Source organism: Haliaeetus leucocephalus, unplaced genomic scaffold, assembly GCF_000737465.1.
Source record: "Haliaeetus leucocephalus isolate CR32 unplaced genomic scaffold, Haliaeetus_leucocephalus-4.0 Scaffold140, whole genome shotgun sequence".
NCBI classification, from domain to species: Eukaryota; Metazoa; Chordata; class Aves; order Accipitriformes; family Accipitridae; genus Haliaeetus; species Haliaeetus leucocephalus.
Window position 1 is genome coordinate 6,231,142 of NW_010972576.1, and position 12,735 is coordinate 6,243,876.

Here is a 12,735-nt window from a genome sequence, read left to right on the forward strand (position 1 = left end):
ACTGATTTTTATGGGATTTAATGCTTAAAAAAAATGCAAATCTTTTCTCTTTTCATGAGAAAATAAGATGTAGTGTTGTCATGTTCAAGGCCCAAACTATGTCACAAGCCTGATAAATAGGTTGTACTAACCTCAGATTATATATGCAACCAAATTTGACATTTGATGAAATGGAATTATTACACATCACTCCAATATGCTAAGGTTTCCAGGCTTTGGGAAAAAATGTTAAGTGAAAACATTTCTCTTAGATGCCATGAAGAGTGCACTCTTTCTCAAGTGCTGCTTACTATATATAGAAAATTAAACACATTCAGTTTTGATGCCCCTTGCACTCAAGGTTGGAGTCATTAGCTTGTGGTTTGGGTCATGTGCACCCCAGTGCCATAATGCTTTTTTTCCACTGGTAAAAGCAGGAGTCAGCACAGCCTCTGCTTGCTTCCATCATGTCCTTGCCTTGACGTGTGGAGCTTAATTGTCTTTTACTATTAGCTTCTGATTCACTGATTAGAGCTAATTGCTAGTGGACACTTTCTTTGGAACAATATTTCAGCTTCTGAGCTCATAGGGGTTTATTTGGGGGTGTTTTGGGTTTGTGTGGCAGGGTTTTGGTAGTGGGGGAGGGGCCGCAGGGCCAGCTCCTGTGAGAAGCTGCTAGAAGCTTCCCTGGCTCTGAGTCAGACCCACCTCTGCCCAGGCCGAGCCCATCAGCGACGGTGGTAGCGCCTCTGGGAGAACAGATTTAGGAAGGGGAACCGGCAGTGAGTAGGGGGATTGGAATGTGAGAGGAGCAGCTATGGAGACACTGAGGTCAGTGAGGAAGGAGGGGAGGAGGTGCGCCGGAGGAGGGGATGCCCCTGCAGCCCCTGGTGAGACGGCAGGCTGTGTCCCCCCAGCCCATGCAGGGGAGCGGGGGAGCAGATGCTCCTGTGGGTGGTCATGACTCCATGGGAAAGCCCACGCTGGAGCAGTCTGTGCCTGAAGATCTGCGGCCCGTGGGAAGGACCCACGCTGGAGCAGTTCGTGTAGGACTGTCTTCCATGGGAGGGACCCCACGGTGGAGCAGGGGAAGAGTGAGGAGTCCTCCCCCTGAGGAGGAAGGAGCAGCAGAGACAAGGTGTGATGAACTGACCCCAACCCCCATTCCCGTCCCCCTGTGCCACCATGGGGAGGAGGGAGAGAGAACCGGGAGTGGGGTTGAGCCAGGAAGGAGCAGAGGGCTGGGGGGAAGATGTTCTAAGGTTTGGGTTTACTTCCTAATATCCTTGTTTTGATTTGGTTGGTAGTAAATTAAATTGATTTTGTTTCTTCCCCAAGTTGAGCCTGTCTTTTGGCCATGACCATAATTGGTGAGTGATCCCTCTCTGTCCTTGTCTCGACCCATGAGCATTTCTTTATATTTTCTCCTCCTCATCCCACTGGGGCCAGGGGGGAGGAGTGAGCGAGCGGCTTCGTGGTGCTTTGTTACCGAGCCCACGACAGGGGGCAGTTGTCATCTGGGTAGATATGTGGAAACTTGAGAACCATGTCTTTGGGATGTAAGTAATGTTTCCCCGAGGAAGAGGAGACAAGTGTGCAGAATCCCATCTATGAATCCTTCTCAGTGCAAGACTTGAAAAACAGCTGTAAATGTGTTTCTGTGGCTTTTATGGTACAACACAATGGAAATTATCTTGGAGTTACTGTTTCTGGTACTTTCTTCCCTCCTCACCAGTAAGCTGAATGTTTTTACAGTTGTCGTGGAGCAAAGTTGGGGTTTATCTGTTCAACACCTCCATCATCCAAGGCTCTAGGTTTTTTGTTTTGAAAAAAAAAAACTTTTTTTTTTTTTTTAAACTGTAAGACATAGAGGACTTCCTAAAAAAGGAGGAGAGGTGGGTGGGAGAGGTTAGGAGAATATCTTCCTGTGTTGAAGTACTCATGGAAACGTACATCCTTTGCTCCTACTCCAAGGAGACTCGGTAGTTTTGCTCCCTTCCAGTATTGTATTGTGCTTTCTGAATCTCTCTCTCACAGTGTAGCCTGCTGCATGTGTGGTGTGGTCTATGAACACCTGAGGACAGTGGTTCTATACACGATGAAAAAGCTAGGTTTTTTCTCTTTGCACAGATTTTCATGTGCAACCTGTGAATCTGACTACTTGAGTTCATGTCTGACTTCACCTACTCAACACATCACTTGAATCTAGGGGAACTGGAGTCACAGTGTGCCAGCATCAAAGGTTGTACAGCTGGAAATCTAATACCAAATTTAAGATCTAGCTAGACTCTGTTATATCCATCTGTTCTTGTATGCTGTTTGCACGCATATGTGTAGCCAAATGTGTGGACAATTTGGAAATTGCATTAGTATTTTTCAATTTCTGTTAATATGCACCTAAATTTGGCAATTTTTTAACTTCTCAGAGTCTCATTTAACCAATTATTGTAGCTTCTTAGAGTTTGGAGAACTTTACTGCTATGAGTGATTTTTTTGCTAGGCGAGGTATGTGCCGTTTCCGGGCTGCGCGGGCTGCCTAGCGATGTCTACTTTTGACCACTGGACATTTCTGTGGCCAGTTTAAGACTTGGAACTGATAAGGCTATATTCTTTAGTGGGTGTTCTCTTTTTCATTTATCTAAAAGAAAACCATAGTAACAAGAAATCCAACTTTCAATTATACCTGAAAATATGCCTGCTCTTAAGGCATAAGACCAAAAGCAGTTCATAATTTGTGAATAATATATAAAGTCTGTAATCAAATGAGTGGGAAAATAGAATGCAACTTGAAAATCATCTTTGTCCAATTTTTAGCAAGTAATGTCACATACTTGGATCTTCTGTTAACATGTATGTTAATGGTTCTTGTGGATTCTCTAGGAGGGCAAGCAGTTCTGAATTTTGCAGAATATGGTGCTTACAGAGATCATGATCAGACTGTTTGAAAGAAGAAATAACTGTCTTGCTACAAAGTTGTCTGCAGTCTGGGTTTTTTCCAGTTGTCTGTCAAGTAGAAATTATTCCTTGTTTCTTGAAATTTGAAGTTGTCAGGAGTAATAAAATGAAATAAGTTTTTAATACTTTATATAATAAAAAAAAAGTAACTTCTGTAATTTCCCACTTTTTCCTTTTTTGTCTCCTTAGAATGTGAAAGCATTTGCATCTTCAGATAGCCTAGCCAAGGTCCAAGAAGTAGCAAGCTGGCTTTTGGAAATGAATCAGGAACTGCTCTCTGTGGGCAGCAAGAGGCGACGAACTGGTGGATCTCTTCGAGGTAATGCTTCCTCAAGCCAAGTAGATGAGGAGCAGATGAATCGAGTCATAGAAGAGGAGGAGCAGCAGCAAAGACGACAACAAGAGGAGCAGCACATTGGGAGGAATGGGGAGATAGGAGGAGAAGAACCTGGATTTGATGACAGGCATGAGTCTCAGCAGGAACAGTTAGAAGAAAATAACAATAGACTTATTACAGTGGATGAAGAATCCACTTGTAACCAAGAGGAAGAAGATGATGAACATGCTGGTGATCAAGAGGAGGAGGTGGAAGAGGAGGAGGAAATGGATCAGGAGAGTGATGATTTTGATCAGTCTGATGACAGCAGTAGAGAAGATGAACATGCTAACAGTAACAGTGTCACAAATTCCAATAGCCTCATGGACTTGGCCATTCACCAGTCATCGCCATTCTACATAAAGACAAAGGTGAGAAACTACATTTTTTTGTGTTATTAATCCTTGCTAACTCTGGATTTTGGAAAATAACTTGCATATTTAACTTAAACTAAGGTTTTACAATGAAGCAAAGATTCTGCTTCCTAAAGAGCTCGCTATGAAGAATTTATGCAGTCCACAAAAACGATACTGTTTTAATTGTTAATAATCAAATTATTTGCATGCATTTGACATGAGCAAATACTCCTATATATTTAAGGAATGGAACTCTGATGTCTATCTTCAAAAGATCAAGGTGATTCTTTATAAGTTAGCATGTAAAAATATTTATACACTTACTAACACCCTCCTGGCATTATTTATGATATTTTCCTTCTCGAAGTAGGCAAGAAGGAGGGTGAGCAACTGTGCATATGTGGTGTTCTCTGAGAATATCTGGTTCATTTAGATGAAAAAGTTGTAATGAAAAAATAGGGTGGAATGTTACAGAAACATCAAGTTCTTTCTTCTGGCCAGGTTATAGTGAGTTCATTGACAAAATACAGGTTAAAAAAAAGTGTGTTAGCCAGTCATTCAGGTAGAAATCATTACATAATGTCGTACGGTATCCTGCTTGTGAGGACCTTGTAAATTGTGTGCAATGATTGTTGAGAACTTCGGATTTGTAATAAGAATTTGGAAATAAATATTCGTATTTTTATTGTTACTTATATCACCTAACACTTTAGATTTAAAAAAAAATGTTTTTGGTGTATTAGCTCCAGTGTACGTTAGTAGTTCACCATATTTTCCAAATTTTTCAGGAAGGAGGAATTCTGTTAACTCTTAGCAGCAGCAGCAAAAACTGAAAGAATAATGAAAGTGGTGATACTAATAAAAAAGAGGAGCAGGCAAGTGTTCTTGTGGAATAATAATGTTCCTAAGCCTATGTACCAATTTCTTTTTCTTAATCATTAATTGGTAATAGAACACCTAGTGTCCTCTCACCTTTCAAAAAACAAAATGACAAAAACCCCTCAAATTTTTACAATGCACTTTAAAAGAAAAAGTGATGTAAACCAAAACAAAACCTCAAAAAATCGATTAATGTAAGTTAAGAGGGTTCCCTATGTGTTTGACTAGGAACACAAATGTATAGAGATGGAGAATCAGTCTTGAAGATGCACTAGAACAGGTAGATAGGATGAATATTTGCTTCTGGAAGCTGCAGCAATATGATTTTGGTAATAGCGATTAGTTTGTAATTCACTTGTTAGTTGAAATACTTTAAACACACATCTTCGAGTTTTTGAAAAGTCATAATGTTTTAACATGAGTCTTTAGTAAATTATATAATTTTCTATTGATAATTCTACTGTTCAAGGTACTGAAGTATATGCTTTCTGATTTGGAATGAAATACTGTTGTATTTCATGTCATTCAGTTGGCTTTTTACAACTCAAATTCTTGTTTTTATTCCAATGCTTTGGTTTTTCCAGATATAGTATGACTTACTGAGTATCGTATAACAACTTGCATACAGTATGGACTTGATATTTAATGTAGGAAATGCTTACACTCAAAAATATATTTTTAAGTCTCTGAATTGGAAACTTTTTGAAGTGCTTTGTAAATAACCATGCTCAATTTATATACAGACAGAGCAGAGCATAGTTTTCAGTGGTGGTCAGTTCTGAAGGTTTTTTTAAATCATCTCCAATAATGAATACAGATTTCTTCTTTCTTTTTTTAAGACGTATTTGACATAAACTGAACAAGCTGGTTTAGCCTGAAGGAAGTTGTCTGAAAGATTTTTGTATAGATGCACAATTTCTGTGTGGTCTGATAGTCGCTTTGCATATTGTTTCCATGCAGCGCAGGCCATTTTCGGCTGTGCTCTGCCCCCAGGCTGTGGTCCTGCAAGAACTGTTGGGGAGCGACGTAGCGAACCGTATTTGGGAATTGTTCTTGATTCATGGTGCAACTCTTATTTTAGGTAGTTTTTAACTGTGTACCTGAAGGATCAGCACAGGTTAGAAAATGTCTTGAGGTGATACTGCTCTAGGTCATGGTGACACAGTAAGACTGACATAATGCAACATTCATGTTGCCAATTCATTAATAAACCAACATTTAACTATAGGAGCACATTCTATGTTAAGAGATGTTGTAGAAATATAGCTGTGCTGGAGCATGAATGAATTACCAGAGTAAAAATAAACATGACTAATTAATATGCTGGTTTTAGGAAGAAAAAGGAATGTTTGTAGACTCATCAGCTGTATTTACAAGTGATTTCTGGTTCTACCTGTTGAAGTGAAAATAGTCTTATCCTAGGACACTTGAACCTGATAGTCTTATTTTTAGCTTTTCAGATATGCTTCTCAGCCTTTGTAGTCTAGTACAGTTCTTGTCCTAACTGTGACTGAATTACCTGCTCCCTTGCTGTATGCTGTACCCCTGTGAAACTTGCTTTGCGCCACCGGTATTGGCTGTGATGGCTGAATCCGCTACTTACTGTTTGTGTGTCAGATGTAAACCTGGCTCCTCAGAAGCATGCATTCCTGATCCAACACAGTTGCTAGTTTGGTCTGGTTTGATACGTAGCAACATTGGCAACACACAGTTTTCATCACTACCAAACGCCAAAAGATAATAGTGAGACTGAATAAAATAGCAACTGCTACTGCCGTAGGTGTCGTTCTGCAGCCCATTTCAACTTTTTGATATCTCTGTTCTTTGTCCTTCTACTTTTTATTCCTTTCCTTATAAACTACTGAATAAAGTCTCTTTCTAATCTAACTTTTTTTTTTTTGCTTATTGGTCTGTGGGATCCTGTGTGGTTAAGGAAGGAAATGGCAAGGTTCGGGCGTAACACCACAATGTATCCTGCTTGTGTTTGCTGCCTGTCACCTGGACTTCCACTTGACAGCAGCAAGCTCGCTGTGTTCTACCTGCTAAACTTCACCAGAAGCATAAAAACCATTGTATTTATATGTAAATACATTTTATATATATTCATATTTTAGGTAATGTTTTTATAATATATATACACAATTATATATAAATATTTGCCTCATACTACTGTTCTGTGCAAATAACTGAGATAATTGTTGCCATAATGTTGTGAAAATGTTATGACTAAAGGGCATGTGCACTTGAAATGAGAAGGCCAGTGATTCAGGAGAGTCTTCATTGCATTCACCAGCAACACCTAGGAATCTGGAAGGGTCCTTGTGGTTACCTGTATGATTTCCTGCATAAAATGTTAAGCTGCTCTGTATTGACTTCTGGGCAAGCTAAAGCATATTTTTAGAAAATTTAGTGTGTAAACTTCTGCACCTTTACTCTACTCTGCTGCTTTCCTGTTACCTGTCTGTCTTGATCATTACAACTTATTTTCATGTTGTACTGAAGAGCTGTTTAACAAAGCGGGGTTTTTTTCCTGCATACATAAAGCAATCAAGTTCACTCCAGAAAGGTCTCTTAAATGTAAATAAGGAGGACACTGTGTCCGTTGGGCATATTTTTCTATTTTTTGTTCTTGTTATGATACTTCCCTGTACGCTCTCTCTGATTTTTTTAACATCCATCTTGAATCTTAGCTATCAGAACTGAGTTTAAAACTCCAGTAGCAACTGCGCCAATGACAATTAAAACTTGTTCATGCTATATATCTACCCGTTCATATAACAAATGATTCTGTTAACGCTTTTGACTGCAGCATTGCATTGAGATTTCATGTTTGACTGATTTGTCTAACATGATGCAAGCCTTTTTCAGAGACCCTTCTGTTCTGTAAGTATGGCCTGTGTCCTTTGTACCTAGAGATAAGAATTGACACTTGGTTGTGACTAGAGTTTTCCCACAGCCAATGTACCTCATCAGATCCTTTACTGTTTGTTAATTTTCAGTCCAATTGATCTGTGTCCTATTAAATGCTGTCATGTCTGTTACATAAAAATACTAGATAGCTCAGGAGGGCAAAGTAAATAATATGTGCAGGACTCTTAGCAGAAACATGCGCTTCATGCTGATTCTTCACTGATTGCATCGCATTTGTGGCATCCATTTCCAGTGCTCTGTGATGACTTTGTATCTCTTGAGTTCCTTAGGAGTGGTTATGTAACAATTAACCACAACATAAGCAAAAAATACATTCACAGTGTATCACATATTTCATAGCAACTGCCCTTAAATGCTTTTATCCCTCAGTACATGTGGGATTCTGTAGCACTGCAAGGACAAGAATATATTACTGGTAGTCACTGTCACTGGGAAATAGCTCATGTAAATTAGCATTCTTGCTTATTTCAGATTGTTTGTCTACCCGTTTTCATACTCTTGAAATTGTAGTAATAACAAATACATCACACCAGCAATATTTTATTTTTGTCAAAACTGGTGTTTGACATAGGTGGTAACCAGCATGCTTTTATGGAAAAAATGGCATCAGTGCTGCTAATTGTGTTCTATGTCAACCATTGCATTAATTTCTCTTGGACTGACACCTGGGTTTCAGCCTCTGGTTATCCAAGTTGCAGTCTGTTTCCTGTTCTAAGTTTTTTCCTATATATTGTTAGGTTTATTTGAGATTTCTGAAATATTGATTGTTCTAATTCTTAAAAATTATTTTGATCATAATATATGTCATCTTTACCTCAGTCCATTTTTTGTGTGTCTTTTTGTTTGCTTATTCTTTCTACAATTCCCAGTTTCGTAGTTTTTAAATACTAATGACTACCATCTTCAATATGCTTTAATCTTTTGTTTTAATGGAGGCTTTAGGTTTCCATCAAGATGAGTTGTTTTTCTTTAACTGCTGTGAACTTTGCTTATTTGGAGGAGTATTGGCTTCTTGATTATTTTAGAAATTGTTTTTAAACAGTTAAAATAATTTACAGGTTCATTCAGCTTTGGTTTGGATTTGATGTGTTTTGTGGGAAGGGGAAAAAAGTCCTGATCACTTATACCCAAGCTACCATGAATTTAACTTTGTTCTATAAATTTTTCTCTATCTAAAATTCTGCATTACATAATACTTCTAATATTAAATGTGTCTAATGTTGAAGCCACCTGAGGAAACAATCACTTTGAAAAAAAATCTAAAAATTTAAACCCATGAATTCCTGAGAAGCATTAGTTGCATTCATTCCAGCAAATATTGTCACAGATTTTTATGATTAGGCAAAATAACTACTTCATATAAGACTAGCAGATGTGAGGTCTCCAGAGGCAGATATATACGTGCTCTAGGACAAATTGTGGTATTAAGGAGTGTTTCCTTTCTTACTCTTGCTTGCATGCTTGAAGTTGGTCTCTGGCAAAAGAGGAAAACAGAAGATTATACAGAAACTAATAGATGCAATTTACTGTGTCCATGGCAAAAAGTTGTATTGTACGTGTAGGAAACAGTTGTTGGGAGATATCCAAATGGTAGCCCTCTTTCACCTTTAAGTATACCTCGCACTTCAGGCAGATGCCATCTTGAATTTTCATATAATTTTTTCTTTTCATGCCACACCTTCCCATTCGAAGTGGGATTCCAGGAGCTATTTCATATTTCTCCACAAATTGTGTTTTGAGGGGAGAATACACCAAAAGGCACTAAAGGTATTTTCATGTATTCTGTAAGGATCTGAATTTTAAAATCCAAGTGAGCGGGTAGAGCAGGAGGATTATTAGCTGGTCCCTGGCCATTTTTCTTGTTCTGGGTTTTGGGAAACACATTTGTCTGTTCTGCTTGTCTGGATGGAAGTCTAAAGGAGTGTTTGAGCCTGTCTATGGGAGATGCTCAATCCTTCTGCACAACAGGCAGTGTTCAAAAAGAGTGTAACAAAAGCCCTCTTACTTAAACATTTATTTCCGTTTCTTCTCTAGAGGCTGTCATGAAACTTGGCAAATTAGGGTATACGAATGTGAAACATTATTTCCGTGCTAACTATTTGGATTGTGATGGTGACTCTTTATAAGGGGTCAGACATTCTATACACAGAACCCTCCACTAACTTTTCAAGTTAGTGGCCTCTTCAAATGCAGGTTTGCTTGTTGTAGGATTGTGGGCTGTGATGGTGATGGTTTTGTTGGTTAACCAGAGCTTTCTAAGAACCAGAAAACAGATTAGCTAAAAAGAAGATGAAAAATTTCTGTATAGTTGGATCTACAACCACAAAACCCACTTTGATACCCCTTCAGCAGTTGTCATATTTGAGCATTTGATTCATTACTAAAGGTTATGATTTTTTAATAGATGTCTTTCATATATAACATACAGAATCATAGAATTGTTTAGGTTGGAAAAGATCTTTGAGATCATCAAGTCCAACTGTTAACCTAACACTGCCAAGTCCACCACTAGTCTATGTCCCTAAGCTGCACGTCTACATGTCTCTTAAATAACTACAGGGATGGTGACTCCACCACTTCCCTGGGCAGCCTGTTCCAATGCTTGAGAACGCTTTTGGTGAAGAAATTTTTCCTCGTATCCAATCTAAACCTCCCCTGGCACAACTTGAGGCCATTTTCTCTTGTCCTGTTGCTTGTTACTTGGGAGAAGAGACTGACACCCACCTTGCTACAACCTCCTTTCAGGTAGCTGTAGAGAGTAATAAGGTCTCCCCTCAGCCTCCTTTTCTCCAGGCTAAACAGCCCCAGTTCCCTCAGCTGGTCCTCATAAGACTTGTGCTCCAGGCCCCTCACCAGCTTTGTTGCCCTTCTCTGGACATGCTCCAGCACCTCAGTGACTTTCTTGTAGCAACAGGCCCAAACCTGAACACAGTATTCAAGGTGCAGCCTCACCAGTGCCCAGTACAGGGGAACAATCACCTCCCTGCTCCTGCTGGCCACACTATTTCTGATACAGGCCAGGATGCCATTGGCCTTCTTGGCCACCTGGACACACTGCCGGCTCATATTCAGCCGGCCGTCGACCAGCACCCCCAGGTCCTTTTCCTCTGAGCAGCTTTCCAGCCACTCTTCCCCAAGCCTGTAGCGTTGCATGGGGTTGTTGTGACCCAAGTGCAGGACCTGGCACTTGGCCTTGTGGAACCGCATACAGTTGGCCTCAGCCCATCGATCCAGCCTGTCCAGATCCCTCTGTAGAGCCTTCCTACCCTCAAGCAGATCAACCCTGCCTCCCAACTTGGTGTTGTCTGCAAACTTGCTGAGGGTGCACTCGATCCCCTCATCCAGATCATTAACAAAGACATTAAACAGAACTGGCCCCAATACTGAGCCCTGGGGAACACCACTTGTGACCGGCCGCCAACTGGATTTAACTCCATTCACGACCACTCCTGGGGCTCATCTGTCCAGCCAGTTTTTTACCCAGTAAAGAGTACACTTGTCCAAGCCACGAGCAACCAGTTTCTCCAGGAGAATGCTGTGGGAAATGGTGTCAAAGGCTTTACATATAACAATGGCAAAAGGCTGAGAAGCAGCTTAATTTTCTTGTAAAAATGGTGTACTTTGATTGCAGCATCCTCTGATTCCAGGTACCATACTGTCTGTTTGTGTGTAAGTAACGGTGCTGTTCCAAGAGTGCCTTTTCTTGGTTGTTCATTGACCCTGGAGAGTGGAGGCGGGGGAGATAGAACAAATAAGCTATGTTGACTTAGGTGGAGCTAGCACAGGATGTACCACAGGAAGACCTGTCCCGTGGAGCTTAAATACCCATCTCTCATGTTCTGAAACAAACCTAAAGCCCTGCTCATATATGTAGCTTTGAGCTCTCAAATAGCACAGACTGGGACAGAATTTTTTACTGCGAGGTGCTTGGTCCAAGTTGGTATGTAGAGCCACAAGGATAGAAAGGATTTATTTTTCAGTGATTTTTGGCTTTGTATGGAAGGATAGCATTAATTTTTAAAACTAAAGAATACTAAGATTACACTGGGCAGTTTGTGCATATGTGAGGTGAAAAGGGACTCCTGTATGAAAGTCTGCAGTTACTCTCAGAATAATAGACTACAAGCTTTGTAGGTGTAGGGGGAAATAAAGGATGGTTAGAGAAATTTTTTGTTTCGTGTACAGGCAGTACACGAAATTGAGAAGGTTGGAATATTTTGTGTAAGTGGAGCAGTGGTTTTGGAACAGTGTATGTTAGTATTTTTCTCCTTTTCTGAGCAGCAGAGGGGGCTGCTGTTGCTTTGCTGCATCCCTGCAGAGACTTAGTGGTGTTCTTTGCAAAGGTTTTTCCTGCTGTTGCAGCTAAAAACTTGGAAGCATTTTTTTTAAGTCTAGGGAATACATACAACTGGAACAGAAGGACTCATTTTTTATTTGTGAAGAAATCTGTTTCCAGTATATGAAATGATGTAGGAATATTTCCTTTAAAAAATAAATATTAGACACTTTCAGATGGCTTGTGTGATAAGAATGCAGTGTATAGTTCTCTGCTCTGAGTGCACAGGAGAAAAACTTTATACTACAAAAAGATTCTTTTTTTAATCTATTTTTTGCAGGGATCACACATAGGGTTTATAGATTCTTCATACTTTTCATCTTCTGAGCTGTCTAACAGTTAATTCTTTAAAGAGTTTTTAAACTAATAATTCAGCTACAGCTGTGACAAAAAGGATGCATGTTAAGAATTGCTCTGATTGTAAAAAAAATAATAATGCATTGGCAATATAATTTTTTTTCCTCTTGCTTTTCCCTGGGATTCTCCTTTTTAATTAAAGCTTCTTTTACATCACTCTTTAAAAGCTTAGGAACTGGCAAATTTTCTCCTTCCTTCGTTATTCTGAACTACAGTAGTGAAATACAATGAGTTAAGATAAGTAAATGACTTAAGATAACAATGAATGGTCTTTACAACTGCCAGTCAAAATTACTTTTGCATTACCATGACAGTTTAGTTATTTTGGAGCAAGCTTTGCTGGTTTTAATTTTTTTTTTTTTTAGTTTTCTGATACAGAGCCTTATTTTTATATTGGACTGGAGTAACATTAGAACTATGCATACTCTGAGATTACTATCAATCAACACTTTTAACCTTTGACTTCTTTCTCATTTATATACTACACAGTTTAGTTGATAATGATTCCAAGCATGCAGGATCATTTGGAAAGGTCATGCAACTGTCATTAAGATGTAGTTTGTTTA

The 12,735-nt window shown here is 39.4% G+C and overlaps 1 protein-coding gene across 2 annotated transcripts in view; it reads left to right on the forward strand.

Moving 5' to 3' along the window:
• The first annotated feature begins 3,129 nt into the window (after nucleotides 1-3,129).
• Nucleotides 3,130-12,735, forward strand: part of FBXW7 (F-box and WD repeat domain containing 7, E3 ubiquitin protein ligase) — a 106,660-nt gene continuing 97,054 nt past the window's right edge. For both annotated transcript variants that reach the window (XM_010586134.1, XM_010586135.1), the window contains exon 1: nucleotides 3,130-3,681. In XM_010586134.1, coding sequence (XP_010584436.1) covers nucleotides 3,193-3,681 — 489 coding nt within the window. In that variant the 5' untranslated portion in view covers nucleotides 3,130-3,192. The remainder of the gene's footprint in view (nucleotides 3,682-12,735) is intronic.